The sequence below is a fragment of the Marmota flaviventris genome, chromosome 14 (genome assembly GCF_047511675.1).
Source record: "Marmota flaviventris isolate mMarFla1 chromosome 14, mMarFla1.hap1, whole genome shotgun sequence".
Lineage (NCBI taxonomy): Eukaryota > Metazoa > Chordata > Mammalia > Rodentia > Sciuridae > Marmota > Marmota flaviventris.
In genome coordinates this window covers 41,053,815-41,075,544 of record NC_092511.1, presented here as the reverse complement: position 1 = coordinate 41,075,544, position 21,730 = coordinate 41,053,815, and the positions used below count along the sequence as shown (strand labels likewise).

At 32.2% G+C, this 21,730-nt stretch overlaps 1 protein-coding gene across 6 annotated transcripts in view; it reads left to right on the top strand.

The window, feature by feature from the left end:
• Nrxn1 (neurexin 1) overlaps positions 1-21,730 on the top strand; it is a 1,089,464-nt gene that overhangs the window by 86,250 nt on the left and 981,484 nt on the right. For 4 of the 6 annotated variants that reach the window (XM_071601559.1, XM_071601557.1, XM_027934346.2 and 1 more), the window contains exons 2-3: positions 14,020-14,037; positions 17,397-17,426. The exons of 1 other annotated variant lie outside the window; for it this stretch is intronic. In XM_071601559.1, coding sequence (XP_071457660.1) covers positions 14,020-14,037; positions 17,397-17,426 — 48 coding nt within the window. The remainder of the gene's footprint in view (positions 1-14,019; positions 14,038-17,396; positions 17,427-21,730) is intronic. One more of the 6 variants, XM_071601558.1, reaches the window with a different exon arrangement.

The following is a 21,730-nucleotide window of genomic DNA, read 5'->3' as shown; positions in this document are numbered from 1 at the left end:
TCAGTATACAATTTACTTTTGCCAGATAGAAGTACTATGTAGGATAAGAAAATTTTTAAATATGTCAAGATTAAAATTCATTTTCACTTAAGTATTTCCCCCCATTTGCTCATAGAAAATGAGTTCATGGAAGTAAGGAAATAATTGGATGTCTGTTATCTATAATTTATACGATTTGCACTAATTTACAATAATGCTAGGAAGTAGGTTTCATTTTCTTTACTTTAGAGATAGGCACTCTGAGTCTCACAGTGTGAAATGACCTGCCCATTGTCACATTAGAATGTAGCTTGTGCAGGAATCCAACTGGGACTCTGAATCTCTAGGCATAGCTTTGACTTCCTTGCACAGGAGAATTATAACTCATTCTCCATAATTTCTGTAACCAGTGCCTAAAATGGATTGGCTCTTCTTGGGTTTCTTTGTTCCCCTAAATGTGCTTTAGTTGTGCATAACAAATGGCAGTCTAAATACACATTCTTGGTTGTATCACCAGATTATTCTGTTTACTGTTTTAGCCAAGTGAAAAATCAATTCTGAAGTAAGATCTACAAGTTCCTTTTTAATTCTGTCTAAACAAAAAACAACCAAACCCTGCACATTTTGAATGCTGAAGCCAATTTTGATTTTATCAGAGGTGCAGAGATGGCTCTTCATTTTGACTCCTCTCCAGTCCATTCCAGCATTTGTCAGAAATCAAATGCCAAAGCCTTCCACAAAGGAACTGTCCTAAGGAGTTGTGTCGAAGAATTAGAAAAACGTACCCCCAGGAAATTCTTTCCTCTTTACTAACATGTTCTGTGTGCCTCTGCAGCATATATTGTATTCTGAGTTGTTTTTTTTTTTTCACATTACATTTGCCATTTGTGTGGAAGACTGATTTGGGCCAGGTCATGAACCTTCTTTTTATTTTACCAAAGCTGTTTCATAAACAGAAATTCTTACAGGGATGGATTGTTTCTAATCCAGATCTTTATGAGGCCTGTGGAATATTTCCTAGGATAAAGTTCTAGATGCAAACAGTTACAATGAGAAGGTTATGCTTGGTTTAGGGTCATAATCAGTTCCTTGATTTGAGGGAACATTTCTATCATGAGAGAAGTTTCTATTGGATAGCACTGGCCTTGAAAGAAACATATTATTGTTATTACCAATATATGTCTGATTGCTAGAAGCACTCATGTATTAGCTTAACCACTCTGGGCCATTGTTTTTTCATTTGTAAAATGAGATTGTATATAAACTGTTTCTATTTGAGATATGCAAAATTTTAATTTGTTAGTTTTTTTGAACTTGCAAATTCCATTATATGTAGTTTCAGAGGTTCTTTGGAGTGAGTGGATTGTTTCTGATTACTTTTCCCCTTATCTTTCAGTCTGCTAATAAGAAAGAGTTCCTGTTTTTCATCTAAAATATATGTGAAGAGAAAAAAAAATTTAACCAAGTTTGGATTACTAGCCTTAGTTAAGGAATATGTAACTTTAATCTGGTTTATTGTTTGGCCTGCTTTCTAAGTAATTTGCTTTTCTTTTTAATATTTATATATTTTAGTTGTTGATAGACATTTTTAATTAATTAATTTATTTGTTCATATGTAGTGCTGAGAATCAAACCCAGTGCCTCACACATGCTAGGTAAGCACTCTACCACTAAGCCACAACACCAGCCTGCAATTTGGTTGTTTTTAATTACTATTCCTTTTGGAGTTATTTTCACAGTTGTGACCCAGAAGTCACTTAACCAAAGTTATATTGTGTTACATACATTTGGGCCTTTTATTTTGTTATCAATTAAACATGATGATTTTCACTTCAGTTTTAAAATTCTAAAACTCTTTCTAAATATCATTGCACTTTAAGTTTATTGATTATAAAAAGATAAATGCTGTCAGAATTTTGGGAACCAAAAGTAGGATTAAACAATAAATAGGAAATAGGCCCATTACATCAATATGTATTCAAAGCCAGGGTGCATTTAGTAATGACTTAATTGGGGAGTCACTTAAAAATGTAACTGATAGGTATGTAATCCTATACAATAAATGATTGTTTCTGTGTGTCCCAAATAACTATGAAATGAGTAATTCTAATTAATGTACATCCCTACTAGAACCAGAAGGTATTTGTCATATTTACCAGATTAACATCCATGAAAGGAGTATTTTAAAATGATTAAAGAAAACTTTAAATTGTGTATTTTTCTTGTACATAATAGATATGCTTATTTTGAATCATTTTAATTGGGTGGGACATTTAAGTTTACTGTCTACATATCAAATACCATGGTGACCAATAAAAATAAAACTGATTAAATATGAAGACCAAAATGCAAAGAATGCCATTTTAAATAACTTTTGGATTTTTTGAGGCTTACAAAAGAAAATTGATAGGAAAGGTAAAACTGTTGAGATCATCATAAAATGTTGCTAACCTAATTGTGATAAAGATTTGCATTCCATCCAACACATATCTCATTATAATTATTTAAATAAAAGATTAAAATTATGCAAAATCATTTTGAATCTAACTTCATTAAAATAATTTAATTTGCTAAAAGTAATTGTTTTTATTGATCTTGTACTAAATATATCATAAAATGAAAATTACTTTCAAGAAACTTTGCTGGTATTTCACATAAAATGATTTTTAAAAGAGGCTTCATGATAGGTCATATAAATTTAATGGAGTTACCTTAATTTAAATTCTTTTCTTTCATAATAATTTTCTTCCTGCAAATATACCATTAAGACTTTAGGGTACATGTGCCTAATTAGAAATTTGCTAAACTTACAAAATAAAGAAGAAAGATTATTAGATTTTGGATCCAGAGACCTGATTTTACCAGTTAGTCAATCATTCTTCATTTACTCCCTCATATTTACTACTTACCATGTGGTAAATTTGTGTTTTCCCCAAATTATGTGTCCAGTAGTGACTGTTCCATATTTCTGACCCAACAATATGACTTAACAAGATTCATTGTGGCAAGGAAATTCCACCTATGAAATGTTCTAGTTCCCATCCCACTGCTGGTTTCATAGAAGCCAAACAAAAGATTAAGATAGGAAATTAATAACTCATAAAACACACTTATTGGGCAGCTCCTACATATATACAGTGTATTGGAAGCTAAACCAAAGAGGGATAGCCAATGTACGTGCTTATATGCAGCTTGCAATTTGTATAAGCAAGCATTGATTACAATAATATCCTGGCTAAGACCGTTAAACAGCTATTTTCTGTATATAAAATACCTTGTAAGTAGCCATTATTGAGCAAGTGGCTGTACATTCTTTGTAGTAAGTGAAAGTGACTCTATGGAGCAACTTAAATGTTTAGCAAACAGGACAAATTTTTATGTTTATAAAATGTACCTAGATTCTTTAAACTGATAGTGGACACTGGAAATTTTCTAAGTTCAGGCTCCTTACCCCCTTCTAGATCCTTTTCATAGATAATGTGATAAAGTATTAAAATACTGTTTAACAGGATCTTGCGTAGGATCTGCAAGAATTTTTCGTTTCTGAGATTGAATGTTTTTTTGACCCTCATAATTCATTCAATTTTTTTCTTCTCATACTAATATTTCATATACACTTATAAACTTCAATTTATTTTTTTTTTACTAGGCCCACTTAAAATGATAACATTTACTATTTCAGTCAAACTGAAATAGTCTTCCCACTGGTCTAAGAGAAGAATGTTATTAAAAAAAAGGTTTTTTTTCAGTATTTCAAAAAACAATGACTTTTTAAAAACTTTTTTTCTTTTCTACTTGTCTTCTCAATGGGTACATGTTTTTCCATGGATATTTTGAACATAATTTACTTAATATAAGTATGAGATACCCATTGCCTAACTAGGTAGTGCTGTGAGCTGTTTATTAGCACTATCAGCCAATCCATATACTATAATAACATCAGAAATGTATGAAGTTGTGTGTCATATTATTTTATGTACAGATGAATTTTTCCTAGTAGTTTTAGATCTTAAATAGTACTGACTTAATATGCTGACTTTGGTTTTCCCACGTATATTTTCTTCTGTGGAACAAAGAAAAAAAAGAAAAATATCTTGTTATTTTATATGGATCTCTTTCCAGCTATTTTAACACCAGAGGTTGGCCTGTATGTCAAGTGACCTCAGTATCCTTTGGAGATCATCTGTACTTTTTTTTTTTTTATTTCTTAAGCTTTATTTAATTTACCTGGAGAATCAGGATTTCATTTATAATAAGATGTGTTTGAGAAGTTTATTAGAAGCTGTGTATAGTATTCTAGAGTTAGGTATGAAAGTTGATAGCAATTTAAATATTACTTTTGTTTTACATTCATAATATATTTTGACTTCCTTTAAACCACAAGGCAAGATGAATTCTCTGGAAAATTCATGTATATATATCCACACGTAGCTTTCAGCCAAGAAAGAGGCAGGAATGACTTTCAATAAAGAAAAGGAATATAACTGCAACCATGGAGTTGTAACTGAGACATATAATTTCCAGTTTCCATATTCCACCAATACCCATAACTCTACCTGGCAAGTCTCATAAAGCACAAGTGAACATGTTACATCCACAAAACAAAACAATTACCATGATCCAATAATACAAGGCATCTGTACTTCTTAATACTTAGTTTATTCATTGAAAAAGAGCCTTGTGCTTGGGACATCTGGATTAATACTATTCTGTAGGTAATTGAGATTATTCATATATTTTCATACACATTTTGATATTGTCTCATTTCTGTTACTATTTAACAATGGAAATTAAATGTCACTAACTTATGAAAAGGGGCATTTTTCTGTAACTAGGGAAGAACATTTAATTTTAGGAACAGGCCTATATTCTTTAAATCCTGAACATAGACTTGACGGGTCTACTTAAAAAATATACTGTATAGCTTGTTTATTCTTCATGTGAAACTTTTAAATTCATCATTCCATCTCCTAATGGCTTTGTCACTTTTTATTCCTTTTCCATCCCACAATTAATATTTTCATATCCAAGGTTATTTCTCTATTCTTCCTATTCACACTTTTTATTTGATGCATTTGTTTCCATAGACTAGCCCCATTGCAAGCTTTCAGACTTTTATCGAGTGAATTAAAGGTTTGAGCTGCTCCGTATGTCCTTTTATTCTTCTGAGTCTCTGCTGTGTTTCAGTTCTACAGAAACACTGATTCCTTCCCATGCTACTTGGTTTATCATCCGATGGTGTAATGCTCAAGATGAGCCCCATCTGATAAAAAGGGATGCCCTTGGCTTATTCTGCAAGAGAATTATCTCTTCAGAATTATCTCTTATCTCTGCAAGAGAATTGTTGTAAAAGATAGTGGGAGGGAGAGTACTCTTTACTAACTTTAAAACCATTGCTGTTATTAAACTATTATTTTTAAAATATTGTCATAGACTGAAGGTGAAAACAATAATATTGAATGACCTAATGAGGAACACTGAGAGAAGGTGGGAGGGGATTATGAATAAGAAGGTTTTCTATTTCTAAATTGAATTTACTTAAAAATCAAAATATATTCAACAATTTGTCATTATTTGTGATATTTAAGGAAAAAGTTTTATGTTGAAAGCAGTAATAATTGTCCAGAGTTTGAATTAGTCAAAGGCATGTTAAAATGAATCTAGTTAAATTTTTATTAAGGTTTTTTGCGAATTATTGTTATTTATAAATTAAAATGCAACTGTTAAACAGTTCCCCACATAGCACAAATGCAATAACCACATCTAATCTAAATTATGTTCCATTTAAATAAATGATGGACAAGTTTATATAATTTATTTAATGCCTATCATCAGTGGACTAACACAGTTTTAGTGGGGTAAAGTAGTAGTTGTATTATTGATAATAATATCAAAATGTATATTATAAATAGCTTTCTTATTCTACTCATGCTAACTTTTGTAGAAGAAAAAATATTTTTATTGAGGAAAAAAGCAAAGTTTGAATTTGTTCCTGAAATTTGGTATTGATTGAAGATATATACGTGTGTGTGTGTGTGTGTATCACACACACACTTACATACACACCTACATACAGGTTTGTGTCAGCTGGCACAAATTGCAACAGGACTTTTTGTTTTGGTGGTTGTTACTTTTTTTGGGGGGGATGATGGTGATGGTGGTGGTGATGGTGATGGTGGTGGTGATTGGAGATTAGAAAGGAGTTTGTGAATTGAAGTAGTTATGGTATCATTGTATTGCCAAACATTTTTAAGAAACATGTAATTTTTAGTTTTGAAGTTGTTTGTGTCCAAAGAATGCAGATTTTCAATAATCATAGGAAGCAATGTACAAAATGTCAAGAAATAATTAGGTATATCATCTTCCTATTATGCCATTTAAAGAAAATAAAATGAACTGCTAGAATGATGGAATTAACACTTCAAGATACTTTATAAGATCATAAAAACAAAATTCTCTTTATATTTATGCATGTTTTATTAAGCAGTGCCTGACTATTTCAGTAAAACGTTAGATAAGGAATTATAAGGCTACCTTGAAACCTTGTATTTGTGGTGATTTGATTTCATATCGGTCAGTAAATCAACAGAATAAAGGATAGATTATTAGATTATTCAAGCTTATGTCTCCATCCTCTGTGTGGACTGGTATTCACATGGGTTAGTCCTAGTCATTAGCTGATATTAGCTCAAACAACTAAATATACAAATGACATCTTCAAAGATAAAGAAATGGTTGCACCTATGAACAGATTATTTTCCTCTTAGTTCATAATATGAAACAGTTGATTTTAAAAAGAAAACTGGACAATGTATTTAGGTTTTTATTTTTTTTTCCTACTTGTGTATTGATTCAACTTTTAAAAGATCTGAGTTAACCGCTCTGATCTCAGGAGATTTACTCTTCGGCAAGTATGTAAAGAGAATAAAAGTAGTATTTTTTGCCAGATTTGCATTTCACAACAAAAATGAAAGAATGAATACACTTTATGTGGCAAATTTATAATATATTGCCTTACTTATGAAAATATTTGGCTAAAAATGAGAGCCTCTTTTCTTTCAGATATTTTAAAAGAGAAAAATTTTATGGGCTGTGAATGAAATGAATAATTTATTTAAAATTTTAAAGACACTAGGAATTTGTGGAATATTTCTCTTTTAGTTTTAGCTGTTAGAATGCTCATGAGTAGACACATTTATAGATATTGGCCTCATGTTTGCTGTAAAAGTCCAACAAAAATTTTCTGTGGAAATAATTCTTTCTAATAATATAAATCAGAAGACTGTTAACTTTTTTCCAGTAAAGGATTTTTTTTTTTTTTACTTTATGGAATTAACAAGTATATGCAAATTAAAAAATACTTTCCCTAAACCTTTTCTGTCTTCTTGCAACTGTATCAATGAAATATTTTATACTTCTTACAGTCTTCTTACTCATTTATTCTGTTGTCTTGAAAATACTGATGATAACAGATATTTTGGTAATAGGTCCAGGAACATAATCTAACTTAGTTGACACTCCAGCATTATTTTATGGAATTCAACTTCATCACGTTCATTTTTTTTTCTTTTTTGAAGTCCTTGAAATCCAAAGAAACCCAGGCCAGGAGCCTTGAAACGTTTTATAAACCCACAGGGAATCTTCTACAATCTATTGGGCAACTCGACTTTGCTAAGCTAACTAACGAAATAATGCAAAGATTAATTGTGATAATATTTATGAGGCCACATTGAGAATGTCAAGACTACCTAAGTATTGATACATTATGTTTTATTCTCATCTGTCTCGAATATGTGGAAGAAGTTATTTGAGGTCTTCATACACTTAATCACATGTTATAAAAAATTATATTCACTTTGATTGTTTTCTTCTTTCCATGGACTAATTCTAAAGAATATAAAAAAGGTAGAGCTTATCTTGATGTTGCTGGGTTATTTTTAGGAAGTAGAGAACAGCAATTTCTAGAAAAACTACCAACTTACAAACAACTGATTTCACTGTGTAATATAGTTCATATTTTTACCTGAAAACAGTAATCTCATGTGGGTCAACTTTAGGTGGTATTGCACTAAATGATTTTAGTCTTGGAACCAGAAGAATTCTTTAGGACAGTCTTCCTCCTATATAAATGCTTATGATGAAAAAAAATACTAAATATTTTTAATAAGTAGTACTTTAATCAAACCTGAGAATTCTTGGAAATTTTTAACTTGGTCTGATTTATTTTACAATGACAACAAAACAGGCCTATTTCATTTAAAATGCTTTTCAGTGACTTCTACAAAATTTAAAAATTAGTCATAAACTATGAAACATGCAAGTATCTTGAGTTAGTTTTGCATACTAAATATAAGAAACTAAAAGCTCTGAAGAACTGAAAAATTCTGTAAGATTCAGTGCATTTTTTCTTTCAAGCTATTTGTTACATATGCAAAAGTCTTATTAAATTGAAGATAATATATGAAATATTTTTATTTTGAAATAAAATTTCATTTTTCCTTAGATATAAGAATATATGGTTGACAGGTCAATAATATTATATAAACAGTTTTATTTTCTGTACAGGACATGTAAATTTAATTTAGCATTAAATTTAGGACTTCTTTTCATAATATAGTTTAGTCATATTTTTATGCAAGTTCCTCTGAATTTTTTCACAATATACTTTTGCTTTTTGCTAGAAAAATTAATATGTTTTGTATTTGTCTAAGACACTAAGCATAAATAAATTCAGAACTTTTTGAGGTTTTTTCTTTTTTAAACCTCTGTAGTAAAGTGATTTGTGAAACAAAAATATGGAAAAGTAGTAAATGTTTGGCACTTCTTCCAAATGAAGGATCACTGATCTCCTTTGGTGAGAATTTAGTTACTCTCCATCTGAATGATGGAGAAACTAGGACACCCTGCAAAATATTCTTTGCTGCTAGCAGCAGAGGATGTCTACCATTCATCTGATCACAAAGAAATTCACATCTGAGTGTTGACCTACCCAGATAACCGTTAGAAGTTTGATAGATTGGGCAGATTGGTAGGGATGTATTTAAGTTTACACCCCTCCTCCTGCCAATGCCAACCCCAGAACTTTACTGTTCTACTTTTCAAAATATACTTACTACATGCTCTTGCAAAGGCAAGTACTGTTCACCTGACCCAGGTTTCTTTGGAGAGTTGTGTAGCGGTGTTTGAACTCATTTGGGAGAATGTGTGGCACTCTGCTCATTGTTATCTGTCAATTCCATATCAGAAAGCATTAATTTTTCAACAGGCAATAAAAACAAACTGGAGTGATATGAGTACACACATCATAGACTGAGCTTGTCACCATTTTAGATCCACTGTTAAATGCAGATGCTTTTTCCCTAGGTCCAACTATTGAAATGAATATGGAAGTGTTAACTCTTAAGGTTTTGCTGGAACTGAAGCTTTAAAAGTGAAACAAATTCTTAAAATCCTTGTAGAAGCCCCTCATGAAAATATGAATTATAGTTTATGTGAATCATTCCTTGTATATTGTAATATGTTGACTAATTAATAATTATTAAATTCCATCAGATTCATTAATTGTAAAATTGAATATTAAGCCAGATGGCCTTCCTTCCTTTCTTCCTCTAGCCATGAACACCATCACCCCACCACCATCCCCCCCAGCCTTTTTTTTTCTTTCTTTCTTTTTTCTCTCTTTTTCCTCCCTTTCTCTCTGTTTCCCTTCTTTTGGGAAATCATTAGTAATAAGTTATAACACAAGTATTTCTGTAAAAAAAAAATATTTCTAGGGAAGAATGTTTTTAGAGTTCCAGCTGAGAAGCCAGGACCATCTCTGCTGCTGCAGTTGGTTTAGAATTACCCACTCCTTCTTCTGAGCAGTGAGGAGGGAGAAGTAAGCTGGCTACTCCAATTGGCTCCCCAGGCTCTAGTACTGGGTGGGAGTGTCTTGGAATCTCATTTAGGTGGATTTGGAACAAGGAACTGAGGCCGTCTGTTGAAAATCATTTTTGAAACTAGCCAAATTCCTGCTCAGGGCTGTTTCTTTCCTCCTTTAAGTCTCCATAATGGACCTTTATGCTTCATTTTCTGTTTGAACCTCCTCTTGCTTCTGGCCAGTGTTTCTCTTGCTCTGGCTGACTGCAGCATAAATCCACAGTCTCAATGATTTCCTCCATTTCCCAGTCCTTGAAGCATCCCCAGACTATTGAGGTTTTCTTTTTTTTTTTTTTTTTTTTTAAGGCTTTCACTGCTAACACTAAAAGAAAAAATAAAGTAAAACAAAGCTTCATCCTGTACCACCATGGGAACCAGACTCTGCTACACTGGCATTTAATCCCCCCAAATGAGGGATAACTTCTTAAGAAGTCATGTGAGGGCCTTAAAAAGACTATAGAAGCTAGCAAGTTTGAAATGTGGAAAAGGCCATAAAACCTTACTTATTGCCACCACCAGGTTTGTTGCTATGTATCCCATCTTGGAGAGATGGATCCTCGTGTCAAGTCACCTGCAGTGGTGGCAGTTTTGATGCAGGAGAGAGGGAGTCAAAATGAAGGGAGTCTATCACAGTCAATAGGCCAAACAGGAGGGTAAAGAAAGGGGGGGAAGAATGCCCAACTGGTGAGGGACAGCTTGGGAATGTTGGCCATAGCATACAAGATGACCATTTCTGTACGTTTTGGATGAAGGGTTTCATATTGCTAAACATAAACACTGAATATATTGAAAAGAGTTATTTATGACATTTTATTTCAGACTTTAATTTGATCGCTGGTCATTATTACTTTTTTAAAAAATTTTCTTTATATTCAAACAAGTGCATTTGTTTTCTTATTCATTTTTCTTTTCCTAAAAGCATATAATTAAGATTATGTGCCAAGAACACTGTCATGATAAACGTAAATTACTGTCTTGTGTTTTTATAAGCTGAGGGGCGGGTGAAAAGAAAAAAAAATGTTATGTAGATACTGTTTTGCAGTAATTTAAAGATAACAATTTAACCATGTGCCTGTGTTCTGCTCTCTTTAATGTCAGCACAAAGCCATTCTATAGAATGTGACTGATAATCTAGTGTCTAATTCCCATCTTTGTGATGGAAGCATATTTTATATAAAAGAAAAATAAAACTTAAAGTAGATTTTTTTCCTCATGAGCTTTGGAGTCATTAATTTTATAATAAAAAGAAAACAAGAGGATGCTCTTTATAGGTTGTCATAGTTTAGTTGATTACTAAGAGACCCACCAATCATGTGCTCACTGAGGACTAGGTGAGCAGAATTAAGAAGCCAGGGTTTTCTGCAAATAAAGAGATTTTTTTTCCCCCTAACTTGACATTGTTCACAGGTAAGGCCAGACAGATTGCTTTCTACCTTACATTAAACCAAAATATGTTGCTTTCCCCTTATCCCCCAGCATGCCAGAATTCAGCGCCTCTCTCTTGCTGCTCAAAACCAAAATAGCATTTGGTTGCATAACAATGTACAAACACAAGCAGAAGTTGATGTGATGAGAAGAACTATTCTCTTCTAACTTGTTATTCATTGTTTAGTCTAAAAACAAACTAGAAGGAAGGAGAGAAAGAATTATTCTTGGGGAGTGGCTATAAATGTTACTAGGGCTATCACCAGTTACAACGGTATCCAAATTCTGAAATGTGCTAGGGTTATTGAGTTTTAATCCAAAGTCAAAAAATGTAGACCAAAGTGGGTAGAATAGAATTAAATGAGGAAATAATTGTTTTTAATCCTGCAACTGAGTAGGAAAATATATGGGAACTCAAGAAAAGTCAGTTCCAAGCCAGGTTTCTTTTCTTCTTCTCCTCCTCCTCCCTTTTATTCTAATATTTTGATTAAAAAATATCTAAATCTTCCCAGATAGATCAAGTCAGGATCTTTGCACATCTGGCATGACTTGGATTTACATGCAGGAAGTCCTATTAATTAAGTCTCTTTTTCTGAATTATAAGTCAAGGGTAGCTGGTGGGCAGGGCAGAATCAATAGCACTGCGTGGGCCTGTGCCTTAGTTATCTCTCTTCAGAGACTATTAATGACCTTGACTTGATGAATATAGTTTCTCTTCTAATATCCTATTTAGCACATTTGTAAAATGGGTGCTGTCTGGACCTGTTTTGTTTTTCAATTTTTATTTTTCTTCTATTAGAGTTTTATGCAGTTCTTTGCCAAATCCCTACTGTGACTTTGCTACCCACAATGGTATTTGCCAACCTTTTGTTTACAGAAACTAAATGATGTAATAGAATTGGACAGACTGTCTTTTCCCTACATTCTCCTCAGAATTTCCTGATTTTATTCCCAAATTTTGTTACTTTACTATACATGTTAAATAATCTTATTTAAAGCATCTTAAAGAAGAAATATAATTTTAAAGGGCAATTAATGGGAAACTAAACTGTATCTTAAACATTGAAATAGTATTATTTCCAATATAAATTGATAAAATGAATTGTTAATATTTATCCTATGTTAAAGTTGCCATTGAAAAGTAACAACTTCAGTCTAATTCCTTATTTGAGAGACTGGAAACAAAAAACAAATTAGAAGTGAATATTACCAAATATTCAAATCACTTTTTTTGCTATTTCTTTCAAGTAAATTCTGGAAAACCAATTACTGTGTAAAGACATTAGGTCCACATTAGTTACCAAGTCTCTATCATAAACTAACACTACATCAATAAATGTGTCTGTGTTGATACTTTGGTTTCCTGATAATATAGTTTAGACAAAATTGATGATTTTTAATTCATTAGTAACAGTGCCCTTTAACAAAGTTATTCATTGAATGTAATGAAATGATGTATTTATACTTTTTACTCTCAAATTTCTATACTTTTTGTTGTTTTATTGTTAGAAACACTGTTGCTCAAATACCACTTTAGAAAATACAGTCAATTAAGCAAAATATCATGATGAGACTAGAATGTCCATGTGTGTATAATTAACTATTGAAACATTTTTGATAAGTACTGAAACCTTGCTCTTGTCCTATACCCCTAAGACAGCTGCCCCTTCCATGTCTAGTACAATTGCCAGTCTGAGTTTTGAAAAGCACTTGAATTGTCTAGTAGGTACTAGTAACAGTTGAAACCCCATGTACTTATAAATGGATTATGTGTAGGAAACATACACATAATCTGCTTTTATATGTGTTTGTAAATATACCCACATATATACACATAGAAATATGAATACATATACTATATATATATATATATATATATATATATATATATATATATATATATACATATTATATAGATATATGGAAATACAAGGGAAGAGTTTGCCTAATTTTGTTTTAGCTTAACTACATTGATATCCTAAGTAGAATTACAGAGCAATTAAACCTTGATCAGCTTTGCCTGATGGATAGCTTCCTCATGAGCTTCCCTTAAAATGGTCACTGTTTTACTCAACATCTTAGAAAGCTAGCATTTTAATAAATTATAGTAAACTGCCATCCTTTGCAATAAAATGACTATGCTATAATAATAAACTGTGCTTTTAGTTGCATACATTTGCATTGTATTGTTTTAAGAAAATCAGTTGAATTACTAGAAATACTAGAAGGCAGCAGTGGCTAAAGGATAATATATCTAGTAGAACTGGAGTAACTTCAGGTGAAATTTCCAGTGGACTTTTTCTTTTATCCAGGTCCCAATCAATAGATAGAAATAGGACCTTTTAGAATTGCTAAAATATAAAGAAGCTTTTAAAAATAATTGTTTAGAATGTCCCTGCCAGCGACATGTAATAACCGTAATGCGTGCTTTACACTGGGCAGTGAAATGCTTTTAAAAAACCCTTTGTTCAGGACATGGCAGTAATCCTGAAATTTTGTCTCACAACCTGTAAATGCTGCCAGTGGGAGGGAACCCGCTCCCCTGTGACTTTGTTTCCCCCTGGAATGGTAGTGATGGAGCACTTGCATGATGTGTTTGGTGCCTTGCATGAGGAAGACATGCAAAGGCAAGGTCCAGTCTGCATGCTGCTTAATCAATGTTTTTCCTTTTCTCTCCTCCTTGTCATGTGCTTTCAGAAGACAACAATGTGGAAGGTGGGTGCTTTCTACCTTATTTTCCAACTCTCATTTGCCTTTTATTTCTTAGTATTAATAGAGTGTGCCTCGAATGTCCACGGTAAGTTGAACTTCCTTCTGAACGTTGGTTGGTGTCTGGGTTATGTATCACTTTTCATATAGAACACAAACACACACACACACACACACACACACACTCCCATGCCTGTCAGCCCCGAGAATATGGAACACCCTCAGTCTTGAGTCCAACCTTTGATGGATTTCAGCATCCCACATGAACCTGAGGATGCTTACTGCAGTGTTCTATATGGAAAAATGATACAGTGCTACTTCTTTTTATTTTAGAAGAGAAAGCATTTCTTTGCAGTTTCAAAACACAGTGCATGACCCTTTCTTCATTTTTTAATCTTGATCAAAATGATTTCTTCTTTTCTGTTGGAAATGTTTAGCATTGTATCATTTCAAGTCCATTGTTTTGTTTCAAATGTTTTGACTTATAAACAGAACACAGAATAAAATACTGACTCTAAGTAAGAGGCATAAGTGTAGATTAAAAATAAGTCATTGGCCAATGGAAATGAAAGCCCACAGCACTCTGATGTCAATGTTGGTAAGTATATTTGTCATATTCTGTGTCTGTGGAAACTATTTTATTCAAATTTTCTTAAATTTTCTATATCAAGGATTTTTCAGAAAGTTATGCATTTTCCTGTAGAGTCCTGGAGAGATAGTTCAATATTTTTTTTTATTTTTAAAGAACATCAATTATCAGTGTACTTCTGACCAAAGCTTCAAAAGATAAGCATACAAAAAAGAACTTGGTATAGCAAAAGAATTGTGAAAGGGAAGGTTTTATCTTACATAAATTACATCATTTTATATAGTCACAGCATTAACAGTCCTTGCATAAGCAGTTAATTAATATTTATATATCAGAAAACAGTATTTAGCTTATTTTGCTACTATATTTTGAAATATAGTCATTCTGTAAAAATATGAACATTTCTACAGAAGAAAGGATTTCTTACAAAAAGACTCCCCATCCAAATTTACAGACAAATAGCCATTAACTTACCAACTTTTTGTTTCCAAGAAATAACTCTTCATGGTAACACAAAATTGATCAGTAGCAGGGTTCAACATCATAATTGTGTTTCTTTCATCGACAGAATTATAGTTGATGCTGAATATTTGTTTTGTTTTTTAAACTTCAAAGAGATTGTACATACATCACGCTTTTCTAAGTGTTGAATCAGCATTTGGCTTCTGTTTTTTTGTCATATAATTTTAATTGCATGTGAGAATACACTTGATAAAGATGACATTACCCTGAAGGCCTGATATCTTTTAAAATTGGTCTCATTTATATTGTGCACATGAATCGAGTTTGAAAGTCATTTCTAAATGATGTCTTTTCAACCCTTTTTGCATCTTTTTAACCATCTTGTAAAATGTTCCATGGTTTTGGTTTTTTTCCTCTTTAAATCTAGTTGCATTCCAAGGGGCTTTAAAATCAGCCTACTTAGCATGAAAGCTTCTCCTCAGATACACATGTTCCATACAAAGACTTGATAAGATTCTCATGGTAGGCCATAAACAGGTGTAATAAAGTTTATTCAATCCTAATTTTAACATCCCTGTTTATAATATTACTTTGAGAATGTGGCTGAGCTCCTCTTAGAGGCAATCTTAGGGGAAATTTTTTCCTCTTAGAGGAAATCTCACAAGAGAATGTGAATACTTTGGGGATTTGTTAAATACCACTCTTAGAAATCTCTAAATTTATTTGCTAAAGTTTAGAGCTTTTAAAATTATCACAGATAATTCCAGGATTTAATCTATAAAAACATTATTATGAAACATGATTAGTAGTTTTAAAAGTAAAGTTAAGTGAAAACTTATAGAACCTGGACAAATCAGTCACTCTTCTTCACTGTATACAACACGAATCATGAGCAGATCATAAATTGTAATCTTCTGTGTGAAGATTTTTTTGTTAAAATCACTAAAGAAACACAGTGATTATACAGTGCAGCATATGCCAGTGTTTAAATTGCAGTTCTAGAACTCTTTGCCCCCAGTGCATTCCAACCAGAGGTTGAAAGAATACCAAACTAATGTATTAAATGATTTCCATATTATATTTGACTATAAGATAATTTATAATTATATTTTCCCTACAAGGATGTTTGAATATAACTAAAATTTTATGAAACTACAGATTACATTTAGTATTGGTGCAAAATGTTATATAGTTCAAAATAGTTTCAAGTATTTTTGAAATAGCACTAGGAATTGAAAATAAAAATGTTAAATTTATTGTATGTATCTTATATTGCTCCAACATTTTCCAAAATTCTTGAAATATACATTGATTATAAATAGCTTTATTTTTTAATTTAGAGTAAAGAACTAAGATTTATGTCTTTCATTAAAAAGTAGTGTCTTAATGAGAGAAATATTTCAAAGAGCATTTGCAATATTCTTGAAAAGAAAAAGGAGTTATCTTCAATCTTAATTTCACTGTCAAGCAGGAAATAAATAATTTAAATAAAGGGAGTTCAGTATTCTTTTAGGAATGTTTCTTGATGTAATTATATCCATAATATATGTCTTAAATACTTACATTAATTTATAGTTTAGCATTTAAATAACCTTTCAGAAAATGCAAAATAATTTTGTTCTCCATGGAAAATTACTGGATTCTATTTAAAGGTGATCTATTCTTCCTTAAAAACATTATTCTGTAGTAAATTCTAAAACTGCATGTCTAATTTTTTTTTCTTTTTCTTTTTCTTTTTTTTGTATTTGAACAAGCCTAGTCAATTGCTAAATGTGTCAGACAAGGAGACATTTCTGCATTATCATTTAAATGTGACTAAGGATCTTTTTTGTTTTTTCATTTAATTATTAAACTGCTCATTTTTTTGATGAGGGGAAAAAGATCAGACCCAGCCCATGTTTCAGGTAGTCCTTTGGGTTTTTAAAAATGTGATTTTATCATTGAAGAATGACAAGCCCTTTGAGGGCGGTATTCAAAACAATCTCAACAAAAGGGCATGAAGGGCAGATGTAATATTTAAGGGATTGGTTGGATTTTGAGTCGTACTCTCATACTTTGGATTGTTCCAACTGATATATAGAAAATATACACAGTGCAGCATATGCCAGTGTTTAAATTGCAGTTCTAGAACTCTTTGCCCCCAAAGCATTCCAACCAGGGGTGGTTGAAAGAATGCTTTTTGATTTGCCTCTGTGATACAGACATGTCTCATAGGAAACAAGATGTCTGTCACTGAACATTTTTGTCACTGTGACAACCCTGCCTTCCCATGCTCCCTTGTTTATTGCTGACTTTGCTCTTGTTTCCCTTCAAGGTCTGGCGCACCTGATGATGGGCGACCAAGGTATGGGCTCTGTTCCTTTTCCACTCTGCTTTCAGTGTTTTATTGTTCTGTAGCTGCTTTCAAACCATCACTGCAAAGTTTGGGCAAATGCTTGCAAATTATCTGGCTGCAAATTAAAGACATAACTTTTGTTCACCTTTTTTTTTTTTCCTATGTGTTTTCCTCCCCTTTATTTGTTAGTTTGATTTTGTTTTGGTTTGCTCCTATGACTTTTATTTTCCTTCATTTCTTGCACTATAATACCTGCAAATAAATGAGACATTAAGAAATTGTGGTTGAAGATTTCTGTACATTTATCAGCATATGCAGTTAAGTGTGGTTATAGTAAAACAAACAAAACAAAAAGCAAGAACCATCGTAATTTAATATCTGAAAGAAGATTCTCAGTTTAACCAACGTCAAAAAGAGTCCATTTTTCATCCATGCATGGCAGTTGGGGACATATAGACATCTCTGGCTTCTGGCTTCTAGAATGCTGAGTGTATTGTGACATGGAGTCAATAATTTTCCCACTACCTACATTGCGTATCTTTCTTTTGTGCAGTCTTTTAAAATGAGCATGGGCCATCTGATTCCTTGCATGTACTTGCCTTTAAAAAGGGACAAATGTCTCAGAATGTATTGATTGCATAGCCATTTATCTTCAAAACCTTACTTATACTTTCTTGTCTTGTATTGTTTAGTTTTCAGAGAGCGGTGCATTTACATATATTCATAATTCTTATTGTTGTTTTTCTCCTCTTTATTCTATTTGTCTGGAAAACCTTTCTTCATGGACCCATTTCATCAAATGCATAGGTAAAAGTAAAGGTATTACATTATTTTATTTCTTCCTAATATTATCTTATGAATTACAGTGTCTAAATTATGCAAATGTATGTAGACCTTATGGCATTGGTAATGGGCACTAGGAGGTAGGTATGTGTGTTAATGTATATTTGTGAATTTAAGGTAAGATAAATTCATCAAATGTTTTCTGTTTCACTCTCCTTCATCCTCTTCCCTTTTGCTTTTTAGAGTGATTTTTTTTGTTCCATGTCAGCTGCTTATATAATTAGTATATTTAGAAATTAGCTCCAGGTTTGGATGTCAGTTTTGACAGTGCCATTTAATGGTAGTTAAGTGATGAGTGCAGTAACCATAAATAAATCATCCTCAAACATTGGTGGAACACACCTGCCCTAGCCATTCTGTATTGAGATGTAAGTCTAAGCATGTACAGCACCAAAATGGTATGCAGTAGGCTCATCACCCTGTTGTTTGCTAAATGTCATATGTACACATTAATCACATGGTGATCTAAAAATGAAATATTGTGAAAGAGACAAACAGAGACTTGAAACAAGCCCATTCTATCTTTATGAATACTAGCTTTAAGGACATTATCAACCAGCAATATATTCCTACATCATTTGGTAAGTCAGGCATGTGTACATTTTGGCATTGGTACAAAACTCAGAAGCATGTTTAATTTGCCATTTGGAACCATCTGCATTGTGTTTAGTATTGTCATGAAAATGAAGTAGGTGACATGCAGCTGTAGCCAATGCACAGGATAGCCTTTTTACTGTTCTTAAAGTGTGTTAGTGAACATGTCCTTAGACTCTAGTTTAAAAACATTATTATCATTATTTTAATACTGGAATGTATCTCTTCCTTGAATTCCATGAATCTTTTTTTATGCTCTAAGTTGTTAATACGGTGAATCGGGACCCAAGCTCACAGTTCTACACTTTCACATTTGTGTCGTCTAGCAGGGAAACTTTTCTGCTTGAAAAAGCATCTGAACATGAGCCAAGCAATAAGTAAGAAATGCGATCAAAGTTTTAAATGTGTAAAATAGAGCTTTAGAAACAAATGCTGTTAGGAGGTTTTGAGTCAGTAACGTATTCTGTTGCAGTTTCTGTTTTGGTCAACCATTTCCAATGATATAGTTTAATCACATTTCAAGTCTAGCAACTATGCAAATAGCAGCATGTGTCATTCTTTTTTAAAGATTGTGTGTACTATTTGGGGTACTTCCTAAATACTGTTATTTGAGGTCGAATTCTCCTTTGCTTACTCTAAAGTAGTAGTTCTAACCATGTTATTACATGGGCTCAGGATGGCATATATTTTGTTTTGCTGGCTTAGGAAAATATATTTGTATATGTGCAAGTATATGTTTGTATGAATGTGTGTATACATACAAAATTTCTAGGTATACACACTAATACATTCATTATTCTGTGAAAAAGTAACTTAAAATAATTTTCCAATTATAAGCGTTTAACTCTACATATGGAATAGTTCATGTTTATGCTTAGCTGATATTTGTTTGGTGTAATTAACGTTGAGTGTCACTTCATTCAGTTTTACTGTTAGTCTTAAATGTTTTCTGTTGGCAGGTGTAGAAAACATTATATTTTCATTTTACCTGTTTTCCTCAAATTTTGTCCCTCAATCAGCACAAAGCTACAGAGGACAAGAATTTGATTTTTTTCATTGCATTCTTCTATTATTAATGGTACCAAGATGCTTTTTGATGTCAAATGGGAAAAGAAGATTTTAAGATGGACTGAGTGTTTATCATTCATTTCATGTTGATTAATTGGATATATCTGTGTATATATATTAAAAATGAGGATCATTATTAGTCAGTTTTTATTGCAAATTAACAAATTTATATTCTACAGCAAAATATCAGGACTATGACATGGCAGCACATTCAAGGAGTATCAATATGACAGGGAAATGAAAATGTGGGCAAGTTGGAATAAATAACAGAATGGAAGTGTTCTAAGAGTATTACAAAGTATGGTAGGAATTCAGAGAAGGTATACATGAATTAGAGTCTCTTGTGGCTAAATAACTCACCTGTTGGTGGGGGCAAAAAATGCCTAACTATGTCATATTTTAGCTTTCTCTGTCAGGTTATGCATAAAATAGATGTTAAACCTGGCCAACGTAGGAATAACTGATTTGTGTTATAAACTCTTTTTTTCCCAAATCTTTACAACACAATGTAATCCTGGATCATTTTTTTCTCCACACCATTCTTCTCTTTGGAGCAGTGAATACAGTGGGGTTTGGAAATAACCTTTGTGGACTAATGTCTTCTTTGTGAATCCAGAAGTAAATTGTGTTCACACCTTGAATTCTGCATGAATTCTTAATATTTTCTAAATTTTCAAATGCTCAGAGATCTATGAATACAATTCGTTTAGTAAAATGATATAACACATGAGAAAGAACAATCCTGTTGGTAGCCTTCATCATCCTATCTATTCCTTTCTCACTGATATCATTCTGTGAGGTACATTTACAGAGTTGGTGTGGACATTATGTAGACATATTTCTTATGTCTCAGGTTTGAAAACTGCAAAATATATTATCATCTGTACATAACACAAACATGTGAGACAGTTGGATACACTGGAGATCATTGCTATGTGGTAGCAGAATCACACTGAAGGACACACAGGCTTTCTCCCTCCGGCCATGTTGCCCATTATTTTCAATTGGTTATTTTGTTTCAAACTTCAGAGTCCATAATTTCTAAATAAGGCTATGTCACCTTTACCTGCATTTGATTAAGCATAAATTTCATTTCAATGAATTATAACTTTCTTTGAAAGAGCTGAAGACACATTATCCAAAGTCAACTTTACTATTGTTGATTTTGGGTAAATGGATTCCAAATAGTCTTGATGAAATTTTGTTTAAAGTCTTTATTGAAATTTGTCAGTATTATTATTATTAGGATAACTGATAATGTTATCTTTTTCCTGCTTTCTACTTAGAATTTGTTTGTCTCTTTGCTTTGAAATTTCTTGTGTTTTTTTCTTTTTGTATATTTAGTGGCTTATTTCAATATTTATTCATTTATTTATATTTTACTTTAACAGTTGTCTGAGAAAAATAAATGACTAAATCAAGAATTTATTTATATATGTAGATTCAGCCATAATAGGTGTTTAATAACTCAAGAGTATATTAAACACTTTAAATTAGTATTGGTGCTTTGATTAGAGGCCTATACTATTCCTGCACAGCAATCATAATAGTAATTACATATTTGTCTTTGCAATTATATTTAATGTCACCTTTTCCTAGTAGAATGTAAGCTCCCTGAGGGCAGGAATTTGTGTTTTTTGTTGACCACTGTATTTCCAGGACACTTTCTTACTGTATCTTGAATTTGCCGTGTTCATGACCTAAGTATAATGGGACAGGGGTTGGGGGTGTTGGGGAAGGTAAATATAGAAGTGGAAAGGATTGAAATGAACAAAGTAAGTGCTGAAAAGGCAAAAGGAAGTTTACTC